This window comes from Sprattus sprattus (assembly GCF_963457725.1).
Source record: "Sprattus sprattus genome assembly, chromosome: 15".
Classification (NCBI taxonomy): domain Eukaryota; kingdom Metazoa; phylum Chordata; class Actinopteri; order Clupeiformes; family Clupeidae; genus Sprattus; species Sprattus sprattus.
The window spans coordinates 29,983,755-30,007,256 of NC_137913.1; the positions used below are offsets into that span (position 1 = coordinate 29,983,755).

The window sequence follows — 23,502 nt, forward strand, 5'->3', positions numbered from 1 at the left end:
TTCCGTGAGAATGTGCTGCTTACTACAATTTGGGGAGGAGAAGGTTATGAAAGCTCCGTGTGCGTTGCGATACCTTTATTTTTTGCAGTCACTGACATAATGATGTCTTATTTCAAAGTTTACTTTTTTTATGTTCTTTTTTGTCATTTTAGTGAGCATTTCCATTATTCTATGTGAATATTGGAAGTATGTAGTGATACTGACAATCCAGATTTTCCCTGAACAATGTATTTGTTTTGAAATGTGCTTTTTGTGATAACTCCATATTCAGTAAGTGGAGCATACTCACTGGTGTCACTATGTAAAAAACAAATTAAAATTACTGTGTAACAGTTCTTTACAAAACATTTCAGTATGAATTTGTGCAAACATATTACAAATGATATTCTGAAGCACCTGCAATGCTGATCTTAGCACTGTGTTGCTTTTGGTCAGTGATTTCCCATGTTCACAGACCCTCCTAGTCTCTCTTAGTATCTCTGTCAAAAATGATTCCCATGCTAAGGGATCCCATGCATATTGTGCCAAAATGGAGTGGAGTGGAAATCTGCATATTGATTTGCTTGACTTGCCCACAACTGCAGTTTTTTTTTCTTTCCCCACAGTGAAGAGAAGAGAAACCATTCTTAAATGTATTTTGTATCTGAGATGGAGATTCACCTTGTTTGAAAGTATTTCTACCATTTCCCGCCTTTATACTGCTGTGTTGCTTGCCCTAGCACGGGCATAAGTATTGTAAAGAGTAAACACTTCCTTGTTTGTTAAGGTCCACACTAGCTACTGGATCATTTTTTTTCCCGCAATCTTTTACATTTGCACAAATCATTTTTTTTTCCATAAGCCCAAGGGTAGCAATCTTTTTGTAGCAGTAGAGTACATAAAGTGTTTGTAAAGATGAGACTTTATTCAATAAAGGATGTTGAATTAAAGAAACATTGATATCAAGTCAGTTTTTGTTGATTTACATGTTTTTTTTTGGGGAGGGGGGGGGGGGGGGGGGGGTTGAAGCTGTGAATTGTTGTGTTGAAATATACATTTACATGAATAGACAAAATGATCACCATTTATATAGATGCCCTTTATATAAAGCCTCCCAACAGTCAGTCAAACTTAAACTTTTATACGGTGAAAGATCATTGGATGAACACCAACCGAAAGACCTACGTGTTCCAAGAGATTTCCCAGTCTTGCTGACCATTTATGTGTCCATGAAGGCAACATGGATGTGATGCATTCTTGTGGGTGAGGAATTCACGTGAGTTGCAACTCCTTAGAAATCATACGAAAAATACTTATATTACACTATCTTGGCGCAATACAGTTTAGTGTTACAGCTCACTGTTTACCATGACTAATGGTGAATCTGTTGTGTCAACAGATCCAAGATTGTGGGAGATCTCCACATAACTCACACGTTTCCCCCCCCCCCCAACAGTTTGATCATATTTGCGAAAAACGTTCTTGGAATACAACCTCAGATATATCACAGGAGAGAGCAGTTCACTGGGCCTACAGCAGCTGTTCTAGAATGATATACTTTGCCTCTAAAGACACCACAGTGACAGACATGCTTCAGAGGCAAAGGAAGGAACCAGGGTGCTGACCTGCTGTAGTCTCAAGTTCTCCGCCACGCTGGATGTAATGGCAGAGAAAGTCTGTGTGTGTGTTTTGTGTCTGTCTGTCTGTCTGTCTGTCTGTGTGTGTTTGTGAGTGTGAGTGTGTGTGTGTGATTGTGTGTGTTCTAATCTGTCGTGCCTAACCTAACTCTGCAGCACAAGTAGTATTAACCACAGACCTGTTGCAGTTACCACCATATGTGCTACTTTGAAAGGGGTTGACAAGGATGTCTGTGACCAGGGCAACAGATGCTGGCTGCTGTTGATTCAAGTTGAATTTGGGTTGCCACTGGATATTTCTTCTTTGTGTGATAACGTGCACTGAAATGTTACTGTTCTACATGCACCTATATCTTCCAATGTTGTTGCACAAGTCTTCCGTGAGAATGTGCTGCTTACTACAATTTGGGGAGGAGAAGGTTATGAAAGCTCCGTGTGCGTTGCGATACCTTTATTTTTTGCAGTCACTGACATAATGATGTCTTATTTCAAAGTTTACTTTTTCATGTTCTTTTTTGTCATTTTAGTGAGCATTTCCATTATTCTATGTGAATATTGGAAGTATGTAGTGATACTGACAATCCAGATTTTCCCTGAACAATGTATTTGTTTTGAAATGTGCTTTTTGTGATAACTCCATATTCAGTAAGTGGAGCATACTCACTGGTGTCACTATGTAAAAAACAAATTAAAATAACTGTGTAACAGTTCTTTACAAAACATTTCAGTATGAATTTGTGCAAACATATTACAAATGATATTCTGAAGCACCTGCAATGCTGATCTTAGCACTGTGTTGCTTTTGGTCAGTGATTTCCCATGTTCACAGACCCTCCTAGTCTCTCTTAGTATCTCTGTCAAAAATGATTCCCATGCTAAGGGATCCCATGCATATTGTGCCAAAATGGAGTGGAGTGGAAATCTGCATATTGATTTGCTTGACTTGCCCACAACTGCAGTTTTTTTTTCTTTCCCCACAGTGAAGAGAAGAGAAACCATTCTTAAATGTATTTTGTATCTGAGATGGAGATTCACCTTGTTTGAAAGTATTTCTACCATTTCCCGCCTTTATACTGCTGTGTTGCTTGCCCTAGCACGGGCATAAGTATTGTAAAGAGTAAACACTTCCTTGTTTGTTAAGGTCCACACTAGCTACTGGATCATTTTTTTTCCCGCAATCTTTTACATTTGCACAAATCATTTTTTTTTCCATAAGCCCAAGGGTAGCAATCTTTTTGTAGCAGTAGAGTACATAAAGTGTTTGTAAAGATGAGACTTTATTCAATAAAGGATGTTGAATTAAAGAAACATTGATATCAAGTCAGTTTTTGTTGATTTACATGTTTTTTTTTGGGGAGGGGGGGGGGGGGGGGGTTGAAGCTGGGAATTGTTGTGTTGAAATATACATTTACATGAATAGACAAAATGATCACCATTTATATAGATGCCCTTTATATAAAGCCTCCCAACAGTCAGTCAAACTTAAACTTTTATACGGTGAAAGATCATTGGATGAACACCAACCGAAAGACCTACGTGTTCCAAGAGATTTCCCAGTCTTGCTGACCATTTATGTGTCCATGAAGGCGACATGGATGTGATGCATTCTTGTGGGTGAGGAATTCACGTGAGTTGCAACTCCTTAGAAATCATACGAAAAATACTTATATTACACTATCTTGGCGCAATACAGTTTAGTGTTACAGCTCACTGTTTACCATGACTAATGGTGAATCTGTTGTGTCAACAGATCCAAGATTGTGGGAGATCTCCACATAACTCACACGTTTCCCCCCCCCCCAACAGTTTGATCATATTTGCGAAAAACGTTCTTGGAATACAACCTCAGATATATCACAGGAGAGAGCAGTTCACTGGGCCTACAGCAGCTGTTCTAGAATGATATACTTTGCCTCTAAAGACACCACAGTGACAGACATGCTTCAGAGGCAAAGGAAGGAACCAGGGTGCTGACCTGCTGTAGTCTCAAGTTCTCCGCCACGCTGGATGTAATGGCAGAGAAAGTCTGTGTGTGTGTTTTGTGTCTGTCTGTCTGTCTGTCTGTGTGTGTGTGTGAGTGTGAGTGTGTGTGTGTGATTGTGTGTGTTCTAATCTGTCGTGCCTAACCTAACTCTGCAGCACAAGTAGTATTAACCACAGACCTGTTGCAGTTACCACCATATGTGCTACTTTGAAAGGGGTTGACAAGGATGTCTGTGACCAGGGCAACAGATGCTGGCTGCTGTTGATTCAAGTTGAATTTGGGTTGCCACTGGATATTTCTTCTTTGTGTGATAACGTGCACTGAAATGTTACTGTTCTACATGCACCTATATCTTCCAATGTTGTTGCACAAGTCTTCCGTGAGAATGTGCTGCTTACTACAATTTGGGGAGGAGAAGGTTATGAAAGCTCCGTGTGCGTTGCGATACCTTTATTTTTTGCAGTCACTGACATAATGATGTCTTATTTCAAAGTTTACTTTTTCATGTTCTTTTTTGTCATTTTAGTGAGCATTTCCATTATTCTATGTGAATATTGGAAGTATGTAGTGATACTGACAATCCAGATTTTCCCTGAACAATGTATTTGTTTTGAAATGTGCTTTTTGTGATAACTCCATATTCAGTAAGTGGAGCATACTCACTGGTGTCACTATGTAAAAAACAAATTAAAATAACTGTGTAACAGTTCTTTACAAAACATTTCAGTATGAATTTGTGCAAACATATTACAAATGATATTCTGAAGCACCTGCAATGCTGATCTTAGCACTGTGTTGCTTTTGGTCAGTGATTTCCCATGTTCACAGACCCTCCTAGTCTCTCTTAGTATCTCTGTCAAAAATGATTCCCATGCTAAGGGATCCCATGCATATTGTGCCAAAATGGAGTGGAGTGGAAATCTGCATATTGATTTGCTTGACTTGCCCACAACTGCAGTTTTTTTTTCTTTCCCCACAGTGAAGAGAAGAGAAACCATTCTTAAATGTATTTTGTATCTGAGATGGAGATTCACCTTGTTTGAAAGTATTTCTACCATTTCCCGCCTTTATACTGCTGTGTTGCTTGCCCTAGCACGGGCATAAGTATTGTAAAGAGTAAACACTTCCTTGTTTGTTAAGGTCCACACTAGCTACTGGATCATTTTTTTTCCCGCAATCTTTTACATTTGCACAAATCATTTTTTTTTCCATAAGCCCAAGGGTAGCAATCTTTTTGTAGCAGTAGAGTACATAAAGTGTTTGTAAAGATGAGACTTTATTCAATAAAGGATGTTGAATTAAAGAAACATTGATATCAAGTCAGTTTTTGTTGATTTACATGTTTTTTTTTGGGGAGGGGGGGGGGGGGGGGGTTGAAGCTGGGAATTGTTGTGTTGAAATATACATTTACATGAATAGACAAAATGATCACCATTTATATAGATGCCCTTTATATAAAGCCTCCCAACAGTCAGTCAAACTTAAACTTTTATACGGTGAAAGATCATTGGATGAACACCAACCGAAAGACCTACGTGTTCCAAGAGATTTCCCAGTCTTGCTGACCATTTATGTGTCCATGAAGGCGACATGGATGTGATGCATTCTTGTGGGTGAGGAATTCACGTGAGTTGCAACTCCTTAGAAATCATACGAAAAATACTTATATTACACTATCTTGGCGCAATACAGTTTAGTGTTACAGCTCACTGTTTACCATGACTAATGGTGAATCTGTTGTGTCAACAGATCCAAGATTGTGGGAGATCTCCACATAACTCACACGTTTCCCCCCCCCCCAACAGTTTGATCATATTTGCGAAAAACGTTCTTGGAATACAACCTCAGATATATCACAGGAGAGAGCAGTTCACTGGGCCTACAGCAGCTGTTCTAGAATGATATACTTTGCCTCTAAAGACACCACAGTGACAGACATGCTTCAGAGGCAAAGGAAGGAACCAGGGTGCTGACCTGCTGTAGTCTCAAGTTCTCCGCCACGCTGGATGTAATGGCAGAGAAAGTCTGTGTGTGTGTTTTGTGTCTGTCTGTCTGTCTGTCTGTGTGTGTGTGTGAGTGTGAGTGTGTGTGTGTGATTGTGTGTGTTCTAATCTGTCGTGCCTAACCTAACTCTGCAGCACAAGTAGTATTAACCACAGACCTGTTGCAGTTACCACCATATGTGCTACTTTGAAAGGGGTTGACAAGGATGTCTGTGACCAGGGCAACAGATGCTGGCTGCTGTTGATTCAAGTTGAATTTGGGTTGCCACTGGATATTTCTTCTTTGTGTGATAACGTGCACTGAAATGTTACTGTTCTACATGCACCTATATCTTCCAATGTTGTTGCACAAGTCTTCCGTGAGAATGTGCTGCTTACTACAATTTGGGGAGGAGAAGGTTATGAAAGCTCCGTGTGCGTTGCGATACCTTTATTTTTTGCAGTCACTGACATAATGATGTCTTATTTCAAAGTTTACTTTTTCATGTTCTTTTTTGTCATTTTAGTGAGCATTTCCATTATTCTATGTGAATATTGGAAGTATGTAGTGATACTGACAATCCAGATTTTCCCTGAACAATGTATTTGTTTTGAAATGTGCTTTTTGTGATAACTCCATATTCAGTAAGTGGAGCATACTCACTGGTGTCACTATGTAAAAAACAAATTAAAATAACTGTGTAACAGTTCTTTACAAAACATTTCAGTATGAATTTGTGCAAACATATTACAAATGATATTCTGAAGCACCTGCAATGCTGATCTTAGCACTGTGTTGCTTTTGGTCAGTGATTTCCCATGTTCACAGACCCTCCTAGTCTCTCTTAGTATCTCTGTCAAAAATGATTCCCATGCTAAGGGATCCCATGCATATTGTGCCAAAATGGAGTGGAGTGGAAATCTGCATATTGATTTGCTTGACTTGCCCACAACTGCAGTTTTTTTTTCTTTCCCCACAGTGAAGAGAAGAGAAACCATTCTTAAATGTATTTTGTATCTGAGATGGAGATTCACCTTGTTTGAAAGTATTTCTACCATTTCCCGCCTTTATACTGCTGTGTTGCTTGCCCTAGCACGGGCATAAGTATTGTAAAGAGTAAACACTTCCTTGTTTGTTAAGGTCCACACTAGCTACTGGATCATTTTTTTTCCCGCAATCTTTTACATTTGCACAAATCATTTTTTTTTCCATAAGCCCAAGGGTAGCAATCTTTTTGTAGCAGTAGAGTACATAAAGTGTTTGTAAAGATGAGACTTTATTCAATAAAGGATGTTGAATTAAAGAAACATTGATATCAAGTCAGTTTTTGTTGATTTACATGTTTTTTTTTGGGGAGGGGGGGGGGGGGGTTGAAGCTGTGAATTGTTGTGTTGAAATATACATTTACATGAATAGACAAAATGATCACCATTTATATAGATGCCCTTTATATAAAGCCTCCCAACAGTCAGTCAAACTTAAACTTTTATACGGTGAAAGATCATTGGATGAACACCAACCGAAAGACCTACGTGTTCCAAGAGATTTCCCAGTCTTGCTGACCATTTATGTGTCCATGAAGGCGACATGGATGTGATGCATTCTTGTGGGTGAGGAATTCACGTGAGTTGCAACTCCTTAGAAATCATACGAAAAATACTTATATTACACTATCTTGGCGCAATACAGTTTAGTGTTACAGCTCACTGTTTACCATGACTAATGGTGAATCTGTTGTGTCAACAGATCCAAGATTGTGGGAGATCTCCACATAACTCACACGTTTCCCCCCCCCCAACAGTTTGATCATATTTGCGAAAAACGTTCTTGGAATACAACCTCAGATATATCACAGGAGAGAGCAGTTCACTGGGCCTACAGCAGCTGTTCTAGAATGATATACTTTGCCTCTAAAGACACCAAAGACCCTATGATATTTCGAGCTTTAAGCCAGTCACTGCAGCTTTAAAGTACTATGCAATTGTCTGCTTCTCGCTCTGTTTCAGTCAACCCAAAGAGGAGTGGTCGTTTCCATCTGTACAACTACCTGTAATCAATTATCTGACTGCCCTAATCATAATGTACAGCCATGTGTTGTTACGAGTTGTAAAACTAATCAATTCAGATGAATATTTGTGCCAATGAATTGCCCTTAGTTATGGCAAAGCGCACAGTAACAAGTTAACTAGTGCTACTTAAAGCAGCAGTAAGGAGTATTGGAATTTGAAGATGACACCAAAACAAGTTGCCCGCAAAAACATAGCTCAAAAAGTTCTGCATAGTGTTGGTTGAAACTCAATTAAATGTAACCATCTGTTTCTTAACTGAACTACAACTGTGATTGATCTTGAACGGCCTAATGGAGTGGATCTCTGTACACCCACATGTGACACATACAAGTTTAGCAATTCTGCTGATAAGATGGGGTAGTACTTTGCATAAAAGACAGAGACAGTAGCAACATTTTACTTCATTGCAGGTTAAGTCCCTCTGACAACACAGTGGACCTACTACTCTTTGTAAATGACAATGGCTAAAGGTAATGGCTCTATTCTTTTATTCTCCTCTCTTCTCTTCTACTATTTGATGTCATGGCTATGAGTTTTGTGGCTTACTTTAAAAAAAAAAAAAAAATCAGAAACCAAATTGTGGGGCATTTATATTCCTAATATATTATTTATTAATTGTAGATTTGTTGTCAATCTAGGACTTGTGAGAGTGGTATGCTGTCTGTTGATGCTCCTCCACCAGATGGTGGAGGCTGGATGCACATTTCATAACCTTGTGGGCATCATTTTGAAAGAAACCAAAGATGTGATGAATATGTTTGTGAGTATGAGTGCAATTTCTCAAAAAATGTATGACAGGTCTTCATGTACCATTTGTATAATCTTTGTGACAATTCAGACAACCTTGAAATCAAATGTGTTAGACAAATAGAGAATGCGTGAGAGAAATAGGAAAGTTAAAATTAAGCAATTCAAATATGTTCTTTTTAAGTTCTGATCATTTCTCTTCCATCCCACATAAGTTAACTCCCACATTCTGCTCTTTTGCAGAGAGAAGCATTTGTACAGCCAATACCCGTAAATGTGGAGTTTGAAGTGCTCAAACCTCTGAATGGTTCACATCCAGGAGAAAATCTTATGAACAAAACTGGCTGTGGACTGAAGTACATGATCAAAGCCATTAGTTCACTTAATCAGGTCTATTCACGTTTCTTCTCAGGGAATGAGTACTTAGAAAGAAACCTGACTGACTTGGCTGCAGTAATAAATCGAAGCTGTAGATATTTGAACTTTACTTTGGGTGGAGGGTGTTCCATAAAAACACCTGAACCCCAACTGCCAAAAAATACTTTCGGGAAAAAAAGGTGGTGTCTCAGTGTATTGCAAAGGTTTGATGACTTTTTATCCTCGCTGAAAGAACTACCTTGTTTGTACGAAAGAAAAGGGGGCAACACCCATTTGACACCATCCCTTGAGTCTGTTACTGCTGCATAAGGCTGTGTTTTAGAACAAGTGTCAAGAACATTTTAGAATAACTGTAAAAATTCCAGAATTCAGGAATTTGTGTCACCTGTTCTGTTGGTGTTCATGAAGTTTTTAGTTTTTTTAGTTTAACTATATTAACACATTTGAAATGTACATTTGTCTTTATATTTGCCACTGCAATATGTAATATTTATTTTAATATATATGCTAGGATATGACATGTATTTATTTATCTGAGTGTATGCTTTGGATAATATGGTAAAAACGATTGTAATGTGACCACTAATGATTGGAGAAATGTTCTGGTATATATTCACTCAATGGCTGTATCACAGCTGATGTTTTGGTATACCTTCACTAAATGGCAGCAGATGTACTGTACTGTGTATCTTTACTATCTCAGCTGCATATGTACTCTTACTAAAAAGCAAATTATGGTGTTAAAGACTTCTCAACAGAAAACAAAAAAATTAAAAGTACATATTTTCCCCAAAAAACAAGTGTCTCAACCTAGATATTGTAGATAGGATGTGGCCTTACAATATTTGCTTGACTTCTCCAAAGTTATTATATTTTTGTATTAATGGTTTTGTTTAGTTTTCCAAAACAGCTCATCTGGGCACAACTTCGATGCACGTTTTCAGATTGTGTTCTTTCCCCACTGGTAATTCATCAGTCATAAATTTGACTTGCGCTTTAGACAGCATCTTCAGTAGAAGCAGGTGCAGGTTCTAGTTTGATCAGTATCCAGTGGAGTAATGAATCCCACGTGACCCCTCATTAATCAAAAGTGTCAAAGGACGGAAAAATTTGGTGGGGGCATAATTATTATTTTTTTTCTTAATTTCAATGCAGATTTTGTATTCTGTGTTAGCAGGATGATTAATTGTCCAATGATGGCCTGGTCCTCCCATGTGAACACGATAGCCAAAGAAAGGCATGTTGTTTCCTCTATGGAGTTAGTTGGTCTGATGCATCTGCTGTCTCAATATGAACTCATGATGTAAAAGAGGATTGGGGTTTCCCCTGAAAAACTTTCCAGATGACTTCAATCGACATGTAAGATAACTTCGGGGAGTGAATGGAAAGTTCATGGCTGAATAATTAATCAGAGAATTTCATCATTCCGTCTTAATAAATCACAACTTCCCACGGTAAACATACATACATGACAGGTGGCTTGCAGTTCCATTTCAGAAAGAAATAATATAGTTTACATTTCTTATAGGACAACCTTAGTCAAAGTACATGGTTCAGTCACAGTTGTTTTATTAAATAAAAACACTTAATATTGTAGTAGTTAATGTTACATATGGCCTTTCTTTTTGTAGTTTGCAATACTCTCCCATAGGGCAATAACAAACGTATTGGTTGATAATGGTTTCATGAGTATGACAGAAAAGAAAGCATCACTCCTGAAATTAGGTCGAAAACACAGACGAAACACAACAATGCAACCCAGGTAGCCACTGGCTGGGATGTATCCGTCTCTTATCGGGCCCAGACTAGCATATCTGCGCCAAATTTGGGCCCAAGGCCAGCTGCTACATGGGCAGAAATGAAACATGAGGGTAATCTTCAATGAGGTAAGACAGCAGCCTATGCACTTATGAAGTGTACACTTTCAGACATGATTTTCAACTTCCCCAGCCCAACCCCACCAGCCTACTGCAGATGGAAGGGTGTGGTTCAATGATTGGTCCAGTCTCAGTATGACTGACACCAGAGGCACAGGCTTCATAGAGTGTCAAAAGTCTTGACTGGTGTATGAAGTTTATAGCCAGTGGGGATCTCTGAACTTCATTATTCTGTTGGATTTTTGAAAGCCTCACGCAGAGAGGCCACGTCTGTCAAATCGGTAGAAGCTCTGGTGGACTTTCCCCATAGCAGTATTTTGCCTGTGGATTCCTGTATGTGTTTTCATGCTGAACGCTCTGGAAAAGCAGAGGAGAGACATATGCAATGCAGTTGGGATTAAATGCAGTGACATTAAGTGTGCAAAAAAAAGAAGGAAACAGATTGCAATCTCTCATTTTCTATCACAGGGGCAGCCAAACAGTCTGGTGCTCTACCAGGATGTGAACAAGTACGTTGAATATCCCCTTCCAACACTTTTTGGTTTAGCACGTACTTGGGAAGAAGTCCTGCACTTGGCAAGGCAAAGCTCAAAATGATCTTCTACTGCAGTGAAGAGGTTCTGAAATCCTTCTGCAGCCCGGTTGAGGAAGCGCTCCAGAAGAAGTTGCTATTAAAGAACAGTGTAGGTAAAAAAAGGATTTGTTAGCCAAATTCCTCACATATTTCCTACCACTTTTGAAAATACAAATGCCACCATGCTATTTTTTTTTTTTTTACCAGTCAGTGTAAGGATAGCAAAATGGGCACCTTGTCAGGTTGAAGACAACAAGACACACAGTATTCATAGATGTTGCAGCATCCATTGGCCAGGCAGGTTTTGCAGATGTACTGGCGGGAACTTGGTGCATTTACATTGCAGCAGCCATTCACCAGCATGTCCTTTCGCTCACATACATAACCTGTAGGTAAACATCATTCAAGTTGAAATGGTCCCAGTGCAATTGTAATACAATGGTATTCTCATAACTGCACATATACATTTGTACCTAATTCGTCTGTGAGGAGAACCTTGCCCTGTACAGAATTCCTGCATTGTGTAATCTGTCTGCTGCTATTTCCTAGGTTGAATCGGACCTTCCATGGAATGTGGTGGTCGGAGTCCCTCAATTCCAAGAGGGTCCGGTCTCCAATGGTTCGCTCCTCCTGCATGCGCAAGGGGAGAATTTGTATCAGTGTTGTTTTTATGCAGCTCGAATGGATTAAGTTTCAAATGTTTTATATTCAAATAACAAAATAATACAACACCTACCCGCTTTAATGTACTGGTGAGAAAGTAGATTAGGGACAATCCAAAAACAACCCCTAAAACCCAACGCTTCCTCAAGAGTCTACGTAACACCATGGAGACGTTCTTTGGAGTATGTGCCAGGTCCAGGTAGCTAACAGTTAGCTTGTTGAGCCTACCCTTGACCTATTTCGGTCAGCCAGTAAGGAATATAAATGTATAACGTATAACCTTGCGACATTAGTCAGCGCAATGTACAGTGCTACAAGCAGAACTGCTAGTTATTTAAGCTGACACCTCGGTTCACTAACGAGAAAGGGATCTCGCTAGCTAGCGTTAGCTAAGTGTTGATATATTTTTGGCCAGCTAAAATGTGTTAGTTACATAGGACGGACCCCCGTTTCCATGCAGCGCAACGGTGATTTTCTAACCCATTTTAATAAAACATTAAAAATATTGCCGGTGTGAGCCTATTTTCTACCAAGCAACCACACCGAGTTTTTTTTTTTTTTTTTTTTTACAGTACAGACTAGATAGCAAGACAACTGTGAGACAGTATGTAACTTGCTAACTCTTAGCCAGGTCTTGCTAATTAGCTAACTGGCTTTTAACTTAACTGTTTTGCGTCAAAATCGAATCGTTTGTAATTCAAAAACTTTAATTCCAACATTAACACATTCAAGTGAAAAACTCTATTTAGAGACTCTTATTAATCAAATGACATAACACTTAGCTGTTAACGAGTTGTCAGCCCTGCGCTGTCGCTAGCTAAATGAATACTGTGGCCTTGTCAGAGGGACCGACCAGACCAAAACAATTTCCCAGGTCCCAGAGGATCCTGGCCGAACGAGTTGTGTGACTGGCTAGAAGATTCTGAAAATGTGGAAATTGGTATTTTCTGATTGGTTCTGTAAATATCATGTCATTCCGGAAAAGAGTAACTAAGACCCGCCCATGTGCGCTGCTGCTGTTGTAGTAGCAAAGACAAGTTAGCTACAGCAGGCTACTACGGAATGAGCAACTAACGTTTAATGTAGTATGTATACGGTAAGAAGGCAATAGTCGACTATTATGTCATAGTCATTAAGTCATTGTTTCAAATAGTCTTCAATGCCATTCAACATTGATAATTTGCTTAGCAGTTCTACCATACCTAGCTAGCAGCAATTTTTGATTGAGTTGCAGTGTTGCTTTAACCATTCGAATTAGCATTGTTTATTTCCCAGCTTTCCCCCACCGAATTTTAGTTCATCCTGTATGATGTGCTATTCTTTGGTAAAGTTGTTTATAGCACAGAGTGACCGCTATTGTATACCTCCACGTTAGCCTTGTCATCAGATACTAATGTTGGCGATTTATTTGATCCCATGGTCAGCTTTGGAGTACTTGCTGACAGACTGGCTGCCATGCAGAGAAGACACAGCAGCATCACTGACGGCATGCCGCCAGATAGGTTTGCATGCAATTCCAGTTCATCGCCATATAACGGGGGAATACTGCAGTTTTTGTGTGGTGGTGAATTCCCTGCCTGCACAATGAACAATTCCTGATTAACATAATTATAGCTCACCAGCTATCAGCTTATTATGGACTTAAACCTTGTGCTTCTTTATGGCAGGAACAGGAGCCAAACACTAGGTTCTGAAAGCAGCCTTGATGAAGGTGGAGTATTCGACTGCCTCAAGCCAGACTCCCCCACGACTCCCCAGCAGCTGTTTTCTGGTTTGGTGGCGGTGTCGTCTGGAGCAGTGACCTCTGCACCCTTCCAGGCTGCCGGGCTGGTCTTGGGCTCACCTCCAGACGTGTTCATCCCAATGACTGCGTCTTCCAGGGAGGAGGGTTCCCATCGCACCGAGAGCCAGCCGTTCCTCCCTCGTCAGGGTCAGCACCATCACCACCACCACCACTTTCACCAGGCGATGCAGAGCCGCACCTCGCTCCTGCATTCGGCCTCTGTCGCCACCGACCGCCACAGCAGCAGGGATGAGGGGAGCGATGACCCCTCCACCCCAGCGCCAGCCCTATCAGAGCTCAAGGCAGTGGTCAGTTGGTTGCAAAGAGGCATCCCCTTTATCCTGATTCTCCTCGTCAAAGTGTGTTTTCAGCACAAGCTGGGTAAGGAGCGTGTGTACACATAAATACACGCACGCACACACACACACACACACGCACTCTCATACATGTGCATACTCACACACTAAACTCAAAAAACGAAACTCTGTTAAAACAAAAAAACACTTATGAATTAAAAAATAAAGGCGTATGGCGTAATGTGTGCACGGAGGTCGGAACATGTCTTTACGTAGCTCAATAAACTTTAGATGACACATTATGTACTCTCTGAAGGTCTCTTCCATCTTTTAAGTAGATTTCTAAATGCTTAGGACACAGCATAGATCTCTCCAATCATGTTCGTCAAATCAATCACTCATGAAAGCACATTGTTGATTTTCTCTCAGTTTAGAATAGAATCAGTCTGGATTTTTTCCGGCAGTTTTTTTTAGTGTAGCATATCATACGCATAACACACTTTTTGGAAAAAGGGGAGTTAAGGTTATCGGACAGAATATGAATAGAATTATTATTTTTTTTTCTTGATTGTTCATAATGATTCATGACCATGAATTATTGGCAATTTCTTCTGCATTTAAAGGATGTGTTTGGTGTGTTTAAGTACTACCCTATTGAGAAGATTCCCAACATTTTGATGACATTATGTATGCTATGTAATTTTTCCTCTCTAGGTATTGCTGTATGCATTGGAATGGCAAGCACATTTGCCTTTGCAAACTCGGCTCTGAAACACCAGGTGTCTTTACGGGTAATCTTTTACAGTATGCTTCTCTAGTGATGTTGTTGATGCAGTACAGTCCTCTTAACCAGATGTAGGTCTGGGAAAGTCCCTTTCTTATTCAGACTGCAAGTATCCAGCAAACCTGCCTTTCAGCTTCTGGAGTGAATGTGTGCCTGAATCTGTGTTTGGTTGTATGCGTGTTACAGGACGAGAGGTCTGTGTTTGTTACTCTTTGGATCGTTGTTTTCCTCGCCGGGAACATTGCATATCTCTACTACACATTTAGTTCTGAAGAACTCTACAACAGGTATCTTGACACACTTTTTAATGAACTGCTTTAAGTGCACCATCATTCATACTCACTTTCATACACACACACACACACACACACACACACACACACACACACACACACACTGTCATTACTGTAGTCAGTGGCATCATCCTAATTCATTCATGTCATGTAGAATTCAGGTACTGTGTTTTTTGTGTCTGCTTTGGTTTTTCACACATTTGTCTTTGGAGTCTGTTCACATGTTTTTACCTCATTCGTTCATTCATTCATTTGTATCAATTTCCCTGCAATGCATCTTTGATTTTCCATAGGTGTATTTTACCATGTGTCGCCTTAGCATGTGAGTATTTCTGTTCTATTTCATCATCAGTTTGTGTCCCAGTGTGAAGGCCTTGACAAGCCCTCATGATCTCATTTTGATCCATGTGTAGTTTTTTTTTTCCTGACTGTGGGGCCTTGCTGTCTTTCAGCCTTATGTTTGCGAAGCCAAACATCAGCAGCTTTGACTTCTTCGATCTCATCTGGGTGGTGGGCATCACTGACTTCGTCCTGAAGTATGTCACAATTGGACTCAAATGCGTCATTCTGTTTCTTCCCAAAATCCTCCTGGCTTTCAAGTCCAGGGTAAGTCATTTTCATAAGAAAATATCTTTGGGCTTTAGCTAGAAATGGCCATTTCATAAATGTTTTACTCAATTAATGTTTTAATATTTAATTAGGGTAAACGTACCTATTAAGCCCACCAAATCTGCTTTTCAGACATTAATAATATATACCGCCCAAATTTAAGTGAGAACATTTTAGTTAAAATGATAGTCTAATGTCTCATTTGAAGTGTCAATAATTCATTTATACCAATTTTCAATGTTTATATTGTTTAATTTGTCAAAATATGTCAAAAGTCTGGCATGGGCTTAATGGGTACTTTATGTACCCTTTAAGCCCATGGGTGTTCCAAATAAGCCCCCTTCATGATTTGTTGATAAATACAAATACATATTAAAAAGTACTAACAATCCAAACTTGTTCTATTGAAATATGCAATCTCTTAGCCCCCAATAGCTATTTTTATTTTGTCTCTACTCCTTTCCTCTGGCCTGTAAATGGCATTTGAAATAGGCGTGATTATGCATGATCGGCCTTTTCAACACAGAAAAAGCTAAACTTACAACATGTCTTCTAAGGAATGTAGCCAAAAAACTATTCATGAACAAAATCAAAATGAGAATGGAAATGTATCTTCAATACTTCATCTTTCAATATGTGTTGCCATTTTGTCTGTATCTCTATCCTACATTAGACTGTTGGCATTTACAACTGGCCAAAATTTCTGGTCCAGACAGCTGGTTGAAAGTGCAGTTGTTTTCATCTAGATATCTAAAGACCTAATGACTGAAAGAAAGACAGTTTCCTGGTTCAATAGTAATATTCTAAGGTTAATACACGAATCAATTTCAGTAATTAGGTGAGGTCAAAGTTAGGCAAGGAAATGGTTCAAAAGTCAAAAGGGAGAAAATCTCCATTGAAACACAGCCAAGTGGGCTTAATGGGAGAAAATCTCCATTGAAACACAGCTAAGTGGGCTTAATGGGAGCAGGTGGGCTTAAAGGGAACATCAGTGAATATCTGGTTAAAAGTCAGAATATTTTATTCTACACACATGACATTAAAGAAACAACTACATGCCATGAATCTATATATGCTGCACTAACATAACATGAAAATAATCAATTGATCATGCATTTAAGTAATTAGCTATACTCATTTGCATCCGCTGTAAATGGTGTGATTTTTTTGCTAGTGTTCCCTTTAAGCCCACTTGGTAAAAATGTTTAATAAAAAATAAATAAAGATAAACCCACACATATATTATCAATTTAATAGTAAAATAGTATATTCTGCATATAAAAAAGTAAACTATACATGCTTATCATGCTTTATGTCATTGCAATGAACAATGCTATGCAGCAACTGTATTGATGCAGCATGTGGGCGGTTTGCTAGTATGCCAATATGCATATTTTCACTTAAAAAATATATATATGTCTAATTCTAGTGAAATTCTAACATTTGTTTTATTTAAAGCACTAATCTCTTAATTGTGTATAACAAATGAGTACTGACCAAAAGAAGGAGCAGAAATACGTCAGAAATGTTCTTTTTTCAGAGCATCAAAATACATGAAGTTTTTTGGTGTCTTCTCCTGGGAGCAGTAGGCACATGTCGCACATGTGCTTCGATAACTCAAGATCGACAAATCTGATTGGTTTACAATAAAAGTATAGTTTATGTAACAAGCAGCTTCATTGGAAGAACCATGAACCAGCAAAAATGGTGATGTAGTTTTTATTTTATTTGACTCAGAAGTCACAAGTGGGCTTATATGGTACGTGGGCTTAATAGGTACGTTTACCCACACTGTCTACTTCATTTATGTTTTGGATGAGTCTGGCAAATTTCCATTTCCATTTTGGCCAATATAATTGTACTACTACCAAAGTGTCATGATAATAGCAATCTTACCCTCCTGTTAGACAGAGCATCAGCATTTACATTGACTAGTTCACAAGGCAGTTACTCTTTGGAAATCTATATCTGGTTCACTGTCCCTGCCTAGCGTTCTCTCCATCATGGTGTCAGTAGTCTGTGTGGACGTGGTCCAGGGGTGACAGAGTTTGCCCGCGTTGCCCTGATAAACAGGCCAATCAATGAAGGCAGGCAGCCTGTGAGCTCATGGCCCGCCGGGAGAGCAGAGGGGTGAGGTCACCGCTCCCTGGGGCTCCGTCTACGTCTTGTTTATGGGAGAGAGCATCTCAGTCACCGTGCCACCGCATCTCCTCTGCTCTCCTGTCTTCTCCTCTCCTCCATCACTCCTCCACAACAACAACAACAACTTCTCCTGTCAGATACATTTTATTTGCCATACCTGTTGTTGTGTTGTAACTACGCAGTTAAGTTCAGGGTAGCACACCAATTATCAGAGTGTAATAGCAATTTGCTCTGATCTCAGTTCTCTTTCCTTATGATATGAGAGATATGTCAATGTTTCATATCACAGCTCAGTATAGTATATGTGCCATTACAATTCTATATGAACCACACACTAACACTGACAGAATCAAACTTAAGCAGAATATTTTATACAAACACTAGTCAGAAAAAAACCATACTAGCATCAATGTGGCATATATACACTCTAGGATTTACTTCAGAGAGTAGCCAGTATTCAGAATGTGTAACAGTTTGCTCATAAGGTTAATACTATAAGGATATTTAGAGCTGTGAAGCCAAAAACTAGGTCAAGGATGTTTTTGAGGCTGGTAAAAAATATTTATGTAAGATGTGTCATAAGCAGAATAGAAATTGTGCATAGCAGTTAGGTGGGAACGGGCAACCGTGAGCAGAGGGCTTCTGCACGTGGATTAGATGGAAAGGCTGCAGCAGCTTCTCACAGTGGAGGTGATCTAGAGTAGGAGGAGAAGAAAAGAGAGCGCAGTGAGCGCAGAACCCTTTCAGCTGGTAGTGGTACATCCTTCAGTCTTTGGTTCTGGTTTAGTTGTAGTTCTGGCGATGCGCTAAAGGAATGAAGGCAGAGATAAATTGCCTAGTTGAAGAGGTCTCCCACCTCTGTCAAACGGTTAGTGGGGATCCAACAAGAGTGATTAATTGCTGTCAGGCGATATCCATGGAGTAATTACGCATGCCAGGATGTTCATGGGCGTCATGTGATCAGTTAATGTTGGTGTTTTTTTTTTAACATTTGATTATTTATTTACTTTGTCTGGGACTTGATCTGTCAGTGGTGCTGTCCCTCGGCGAGGGGTGAAGAGTGGCACCCACGGGTTGGCGCTGTGGCTGAGAGCGGAGATAGAGACAGGGTGGCAGGTGGTGCGGGCGGCTGCCAGCTCGCCGTGCAGTGTGGGTAAATTGCCCCGCGCCGCTGTGAAGCAGCCGAGCTCTGGAGGCCAGCCAAGCCCACGTTTCTGCCGCCTGACTCCTAGAAGCCTGCAAGCACACACACACACGGGCCTGTCGCAGAACCAGTACCAACTCCAGTTTGGAAAGGCCCCTAGCTGTACTGTAACCCTTAATGGTGGCTTACTCAATGGCAGATTTGGCTGGGTCATGCGCCAGGTCAAGGCCAACTTCATCCCAGCCTCGGCAGCTCTGTGGGACTCGTTATTGAGGATGAGTCATACCCCAGCGCAAAATCCATCCTGGTCTTTTACTGAACCCTTCTAGACTGCTGTGGAATGATTTACTTGTACTTATCAGTTCCTATTGTTAGGCAGATATTAATCAATCACTTGCTGGAACATAGTAGGATAATGTACATGCTGGCTTTATTTTGGCATGGAACTTGTTCAAGCGTCACCTATTTGTAATTGATCATCATTAGTTCGTAACCGTTACAGCCTTTGGATATCTTCACCCACATTGATAATCTCTATCTTCTGCTATTGCCAGGGCAAGTTCTATTTGGTCATCGAAGAGCTGAGTCAGCTGTTTCGGGCACTGGTGCCCATCCAGTTGTGGTTCAAGTACATCATGGGGGAAGACCCTTCAACCAGCTACTTTCTCGGGGCCATGCTTATAATCATCTACAGCCTGTGCAAGGTAATGCTGCTTGGTGCTTTGATGTTCCATATCCTTTAACATCACAGGAAATTACAAAATAATAACAGAAAAAAACAGTTCAGCAGAGCCACAGCTGTTGTCTAGAAGAACCAGTCCATAGAAACAGCCCACTGGGGTGAATGGGAAGGTGTACACATGCAACAGGGAGGTTGGATTTCTAAGATAAGGACATCCAGATAACTGTGATCACTGAGAGAGCAGAGGTGATCTTAGGACCATGCCGACACAGTGAGTGCAGCAAGATGTTGATCTTAACTACAGGCATTATTAAAGGAACCTGAGACGCCTCTAAGGACTTTGAGGGAATGAAAAGCCGTTAACGGCAGTTTTGCCAGGTCCGCGGTTTTCCCAGGGGCTACTTTTGAATTGTATCCGCGGGTTGAATTTTTTGTCCGCTTAAATTATTTATTTATACCCAAATCATACCAAACTGACTCCAGATCAGCACGTAAACACATGGGACAAGCTTACATTATTTTAATTCAGTAAATACATAGCCTATTGTAACGTTCCGGCATAGTCGACCCATAATGCCGTGCGGCGGGGGCATACCTTTCTGTGTGTGATGCACTAGTGCTCAACGATGTCCCCTAACAATGCTCCTTACTGTAATAATTGCATGTTGTTGTTCTGTGTTGGGACAGCATTTACACAGGTGTGTGACGGTAACACAGTCTGTTCGAGATAACTTGTAACAGGGCATAAAGCCCGTGCCAATTTGAAATTGTTTAGTGTATAGTGCAATAAAAAGCAAGATTACGTGTACGTGATTTGCAACACTATTTACACATGTACGAACTATAAGTACATGATTTAAATATAGTGAAGCAACATGATGAGGTGTTTCAGTTGAAATAAGGTATTGCATTAACTACAGTAAATGCATTTGAAGTAAAAACAGTACATTCATGTGGTCCAGGCACGACAATAATATATGTCATCTGCATTTGAAAAATATGTCAAAACTCCATTGCGGGGGAGGGGGCAGGGTCCCCGACGAAGTGTCATCTTTTCCACAAACTCAAATCTGGTCACCCTATATTAACATATTATACACGTAGCATTTAAAAAAAAAAAAACATAGCTAATACACAATACATGTACAACTGTGTGCTAACTGCTTAGTGTCTTATATATGAAAGTTTAACACAATTGAATATGTAATCACTAGTCAAGGAAGACTCTGGGACAAAGATATTCATAAACAGTAAAACATTTTTTTTTTACTTCTTATTTGGGTCAGCCAAGTCTCACACTATGTTATTATCACGTGACCAGGAGCCCCCTGCCCCTGCATATATACAAGATGTACATGGCAGTTCTGGCTTGAATTTCTTCTGTGTTGGTATGATTTTCAGATTGTGTGTTACACTGATGTACATCATATGTGACAATTAAGCAAAAAATATTGCAACAGACACACCAAAACCCTGAATACCTGAATTCCACAAAATGTGCACCTCAAAATGCAGGAAATAGCGTTTCAGACAGTTAGGAATAAAAAAATTGACGCGGGGGGGGGATGCCCCCGGACCCCCCTACAATACTTGCGACACGCGCGTGCTCCACCGCGTTAGGTTCAATGACAAAATGGACCCCCCCTAAAACAATCCTAGCTAAAAGCCTGGTTACCATAATAACTGTGTTTGACCAAGTTGTCATAATGTCTTTGTTTTAGTCCTTTGATGTCTGTGGGAGAATATCGGCCATCCGCAAAGCTACGGTGGTTCTCTGCAGCTCTCAGGTACGTGCTGAACTTCTCCTGTCATCTCTAATTTTGGTCTAAACTTTTGTCACAGACTGTGACCTCCCATAACAATACATTTTAGTCTTTGAATAACATAACATAAATACTTGAGTTGAGATTCGATAAATCATTAGCAAGTATTTAATGCTCCCTTGTTTATACTAATAATGATATTCATGTTTGTGTTCATGTTCATGACTGTTATGTTCATTCATGGTAATTAGTGATTCGCCTGAGATTTGAATCCAATACACTTTTTGTTGAATTGAGAAAATGCTTCTCATGTACCTCTAGCTGTCTGTTCTCTGTGTGCACTTAAAGACAATGCTGTTAATAGGAAACAAACATAGTGACTTTGACCGAGCCGTAAACAACTACAGCCAACACATTGCTTCAGGAGAATAGAAAGGGGAGGGGGTGTAATTTGATTGGCTGTTGAGCTTAAATGTCAGCCACCACTAACTTTACCTTTAAGTAATGTTAGTTAAAGGAACAGTAATATAAAGTGGGTTACAAACACAATCCTGCTTTTTAGCTAGGATGATCTCAAGCCATGATGAAGTTTGGGATTACCGGTTACTTAGTCTCACGCAAATGCGTACTGTTAAGCATCACCTTGTCATTCATTTTGTTTGTCATTCTTGCAGAGTTATGGTATGAGGGCGAGCAGCCAGGAGTGCACTGAGGCAGGAGACATGTGTGCCATCTGCCAGTCTGAGTTCAGAGACCCCGTGGCTTTGCTCTGCCAGGTATTGTATATCGTCACTGATCACTTCTGCTACACCTTCCCATTCTTACTCAGGTCAGCAGGTCAAATCACACAGAGGACGGTCGCTAAAGAGTGCTTATGTCTTTGAGCTTGGACCACAGACTTAAAAAAAAAAAAAAAAAAAATGTAGTTGTTGTTGTAGTAGTTAGGCTAGAGCTACATTAATAAAGCACAATGTTGAATATAGGTTTTAATTTTTCAGCTGCTAAAAGAAAGTTGGTTTGCAGGTTGCATGGTTGCAACCTCTGAAATAATTAATGCAAAAGCAAGTAGGTTCACTGCTGAAATGAATCATTTCTTATTTGTGTTTTTGTGATACCCAGCATGTCTTCTGTGAGGACTGTCTGTGCCAGTGGTTCGATCGAGAGCGAACATGCCCACTGTGTCGCTCGGCGGTCATCGAGACGGTATGCTGCTGGAAGGATGGCACCACCTCAGCACACTTTCAGATCTATTAGCCGCTTCTATTCACTCATGGGTGGTCTGGCACAAAGGGGCCTCTCTCCAGTCATAGGCTTATAGCTTTTAGTTACTGGTTGTATAATGAATGTACAATTCATGACAATGTGTACTACAAAAGAAACAGGAAACTCTGAACTTTCATAAATGTGTTAATGACTATGTTGGCTACCTGGTACATTTTCTCAGTCTATCATACTAATCTGCCTGTCTTTCAGTTGCACTATGACACTGTATGTTTGTATTGTCATAAAATGTGAACACAACATTTTCTTAATATCAACAGTAATTTTATTTAAAAATCATTATTGTCCATTATTTTATTTAAGCTACTCAAAACATTGTAAATAAAATTGCAGATGTCGGTGTTCAACAGTCTTATTCAGTGTATATCTTTCTTATAAATAATCGTAATATGCACAGCCTTCACAAGGTAATAAATATTTGACCTGCCATATAAATAATGAACTGGACAGACTGAACACAGGTTGCACAAATATGTAAAAGCATTTCATTATGTAAACATCATTAACATGCCACTTGCTGCCCTGTTTGAAATAACACTGGCACAAAGTTCCCAAAGCCCTTTAGAAAACTTCTAGAAAATATTTCTGAAAGATTTATCAAAATGCATTTTGAAAATCTCGTCATACAAAGAAACAAAGAATACCAAAACACCTCACCAAAATTCATTGGTCATATTTCAAAGTTTAACAGTGAATGAAGACTTTAGCCATTGTGATTGCTTACAAAAACATTTCAGTGCAATGTGCAAATGAAAGCTTTTAATCCATGTCTTTTTACATGGTTATAAAAACCTAGACACGTCCCTTTTCCAGCTTATTCTGTAAATATAGCCA

The 23,502-nt window shown here is 39.8% G+C and overlaps 2 protein-coding genes across 2 annotated transcripts; one reads left to right on the forward strand and one right to left on the reverse strand.

The window, feature by feature from the left end:
* Positions 1-10,379: 10,379 nt before the first annotated feature.
* spring1 (SREBF pathway regulator in golgi 1) lies at positions 10,380-13,301 on the reverse strand. Its single transcript, XM_080852958.1, has 5 exons — positions 11,965-13,301; positions 11,702-11,858; positions 11,463-11,614; positions 11,209-11,322; positions 10,380-11,011 (listed from the first exon to the last, which is right to left on the reverse strand). Exons 1-5 carry the CDS (start codon positions 12,055-12,057, stop codon positions 10,928-10,930), a joined length of 600 nt encoding a protein of 199 aa, XP_080709084.1. The 5' UTR covers positions 12,058-13,301; the 3' UTR covers positions 10,380-10,927.
* A 6-nt stretch (positions 13,302-13,307) lies between these two features.
* rnft2 (ring finger protein, transmembrane 2) lies at positions 13,308-22,966 on the forward strand (the record flags this gene model as incomplete). Its single annotated transcript, XM_080852959.1, has 9 exons — positions 13,308-13,393; positions 13,559-14,055; positions 14,685-14,761; positions 14,941-15,041; positions 15,500-15,653; positions 19,497-19,646; positions 21,346-21,411; positions 22,062-22,163; positions 22,507-22,966. The coding sequence occupies 9 exons, from the start codon at positions 13,308-13,310 to the stop codon at positions 22,639-22,641; spliced, it is 1,368 nt and encodes a 455-aa protein (XP_080709085.1). The 3' UTR covers positions 22,642-22,966.
* Between the last annotated feature and the right edge of the window lie 536 nt (positions 22,967-23,502).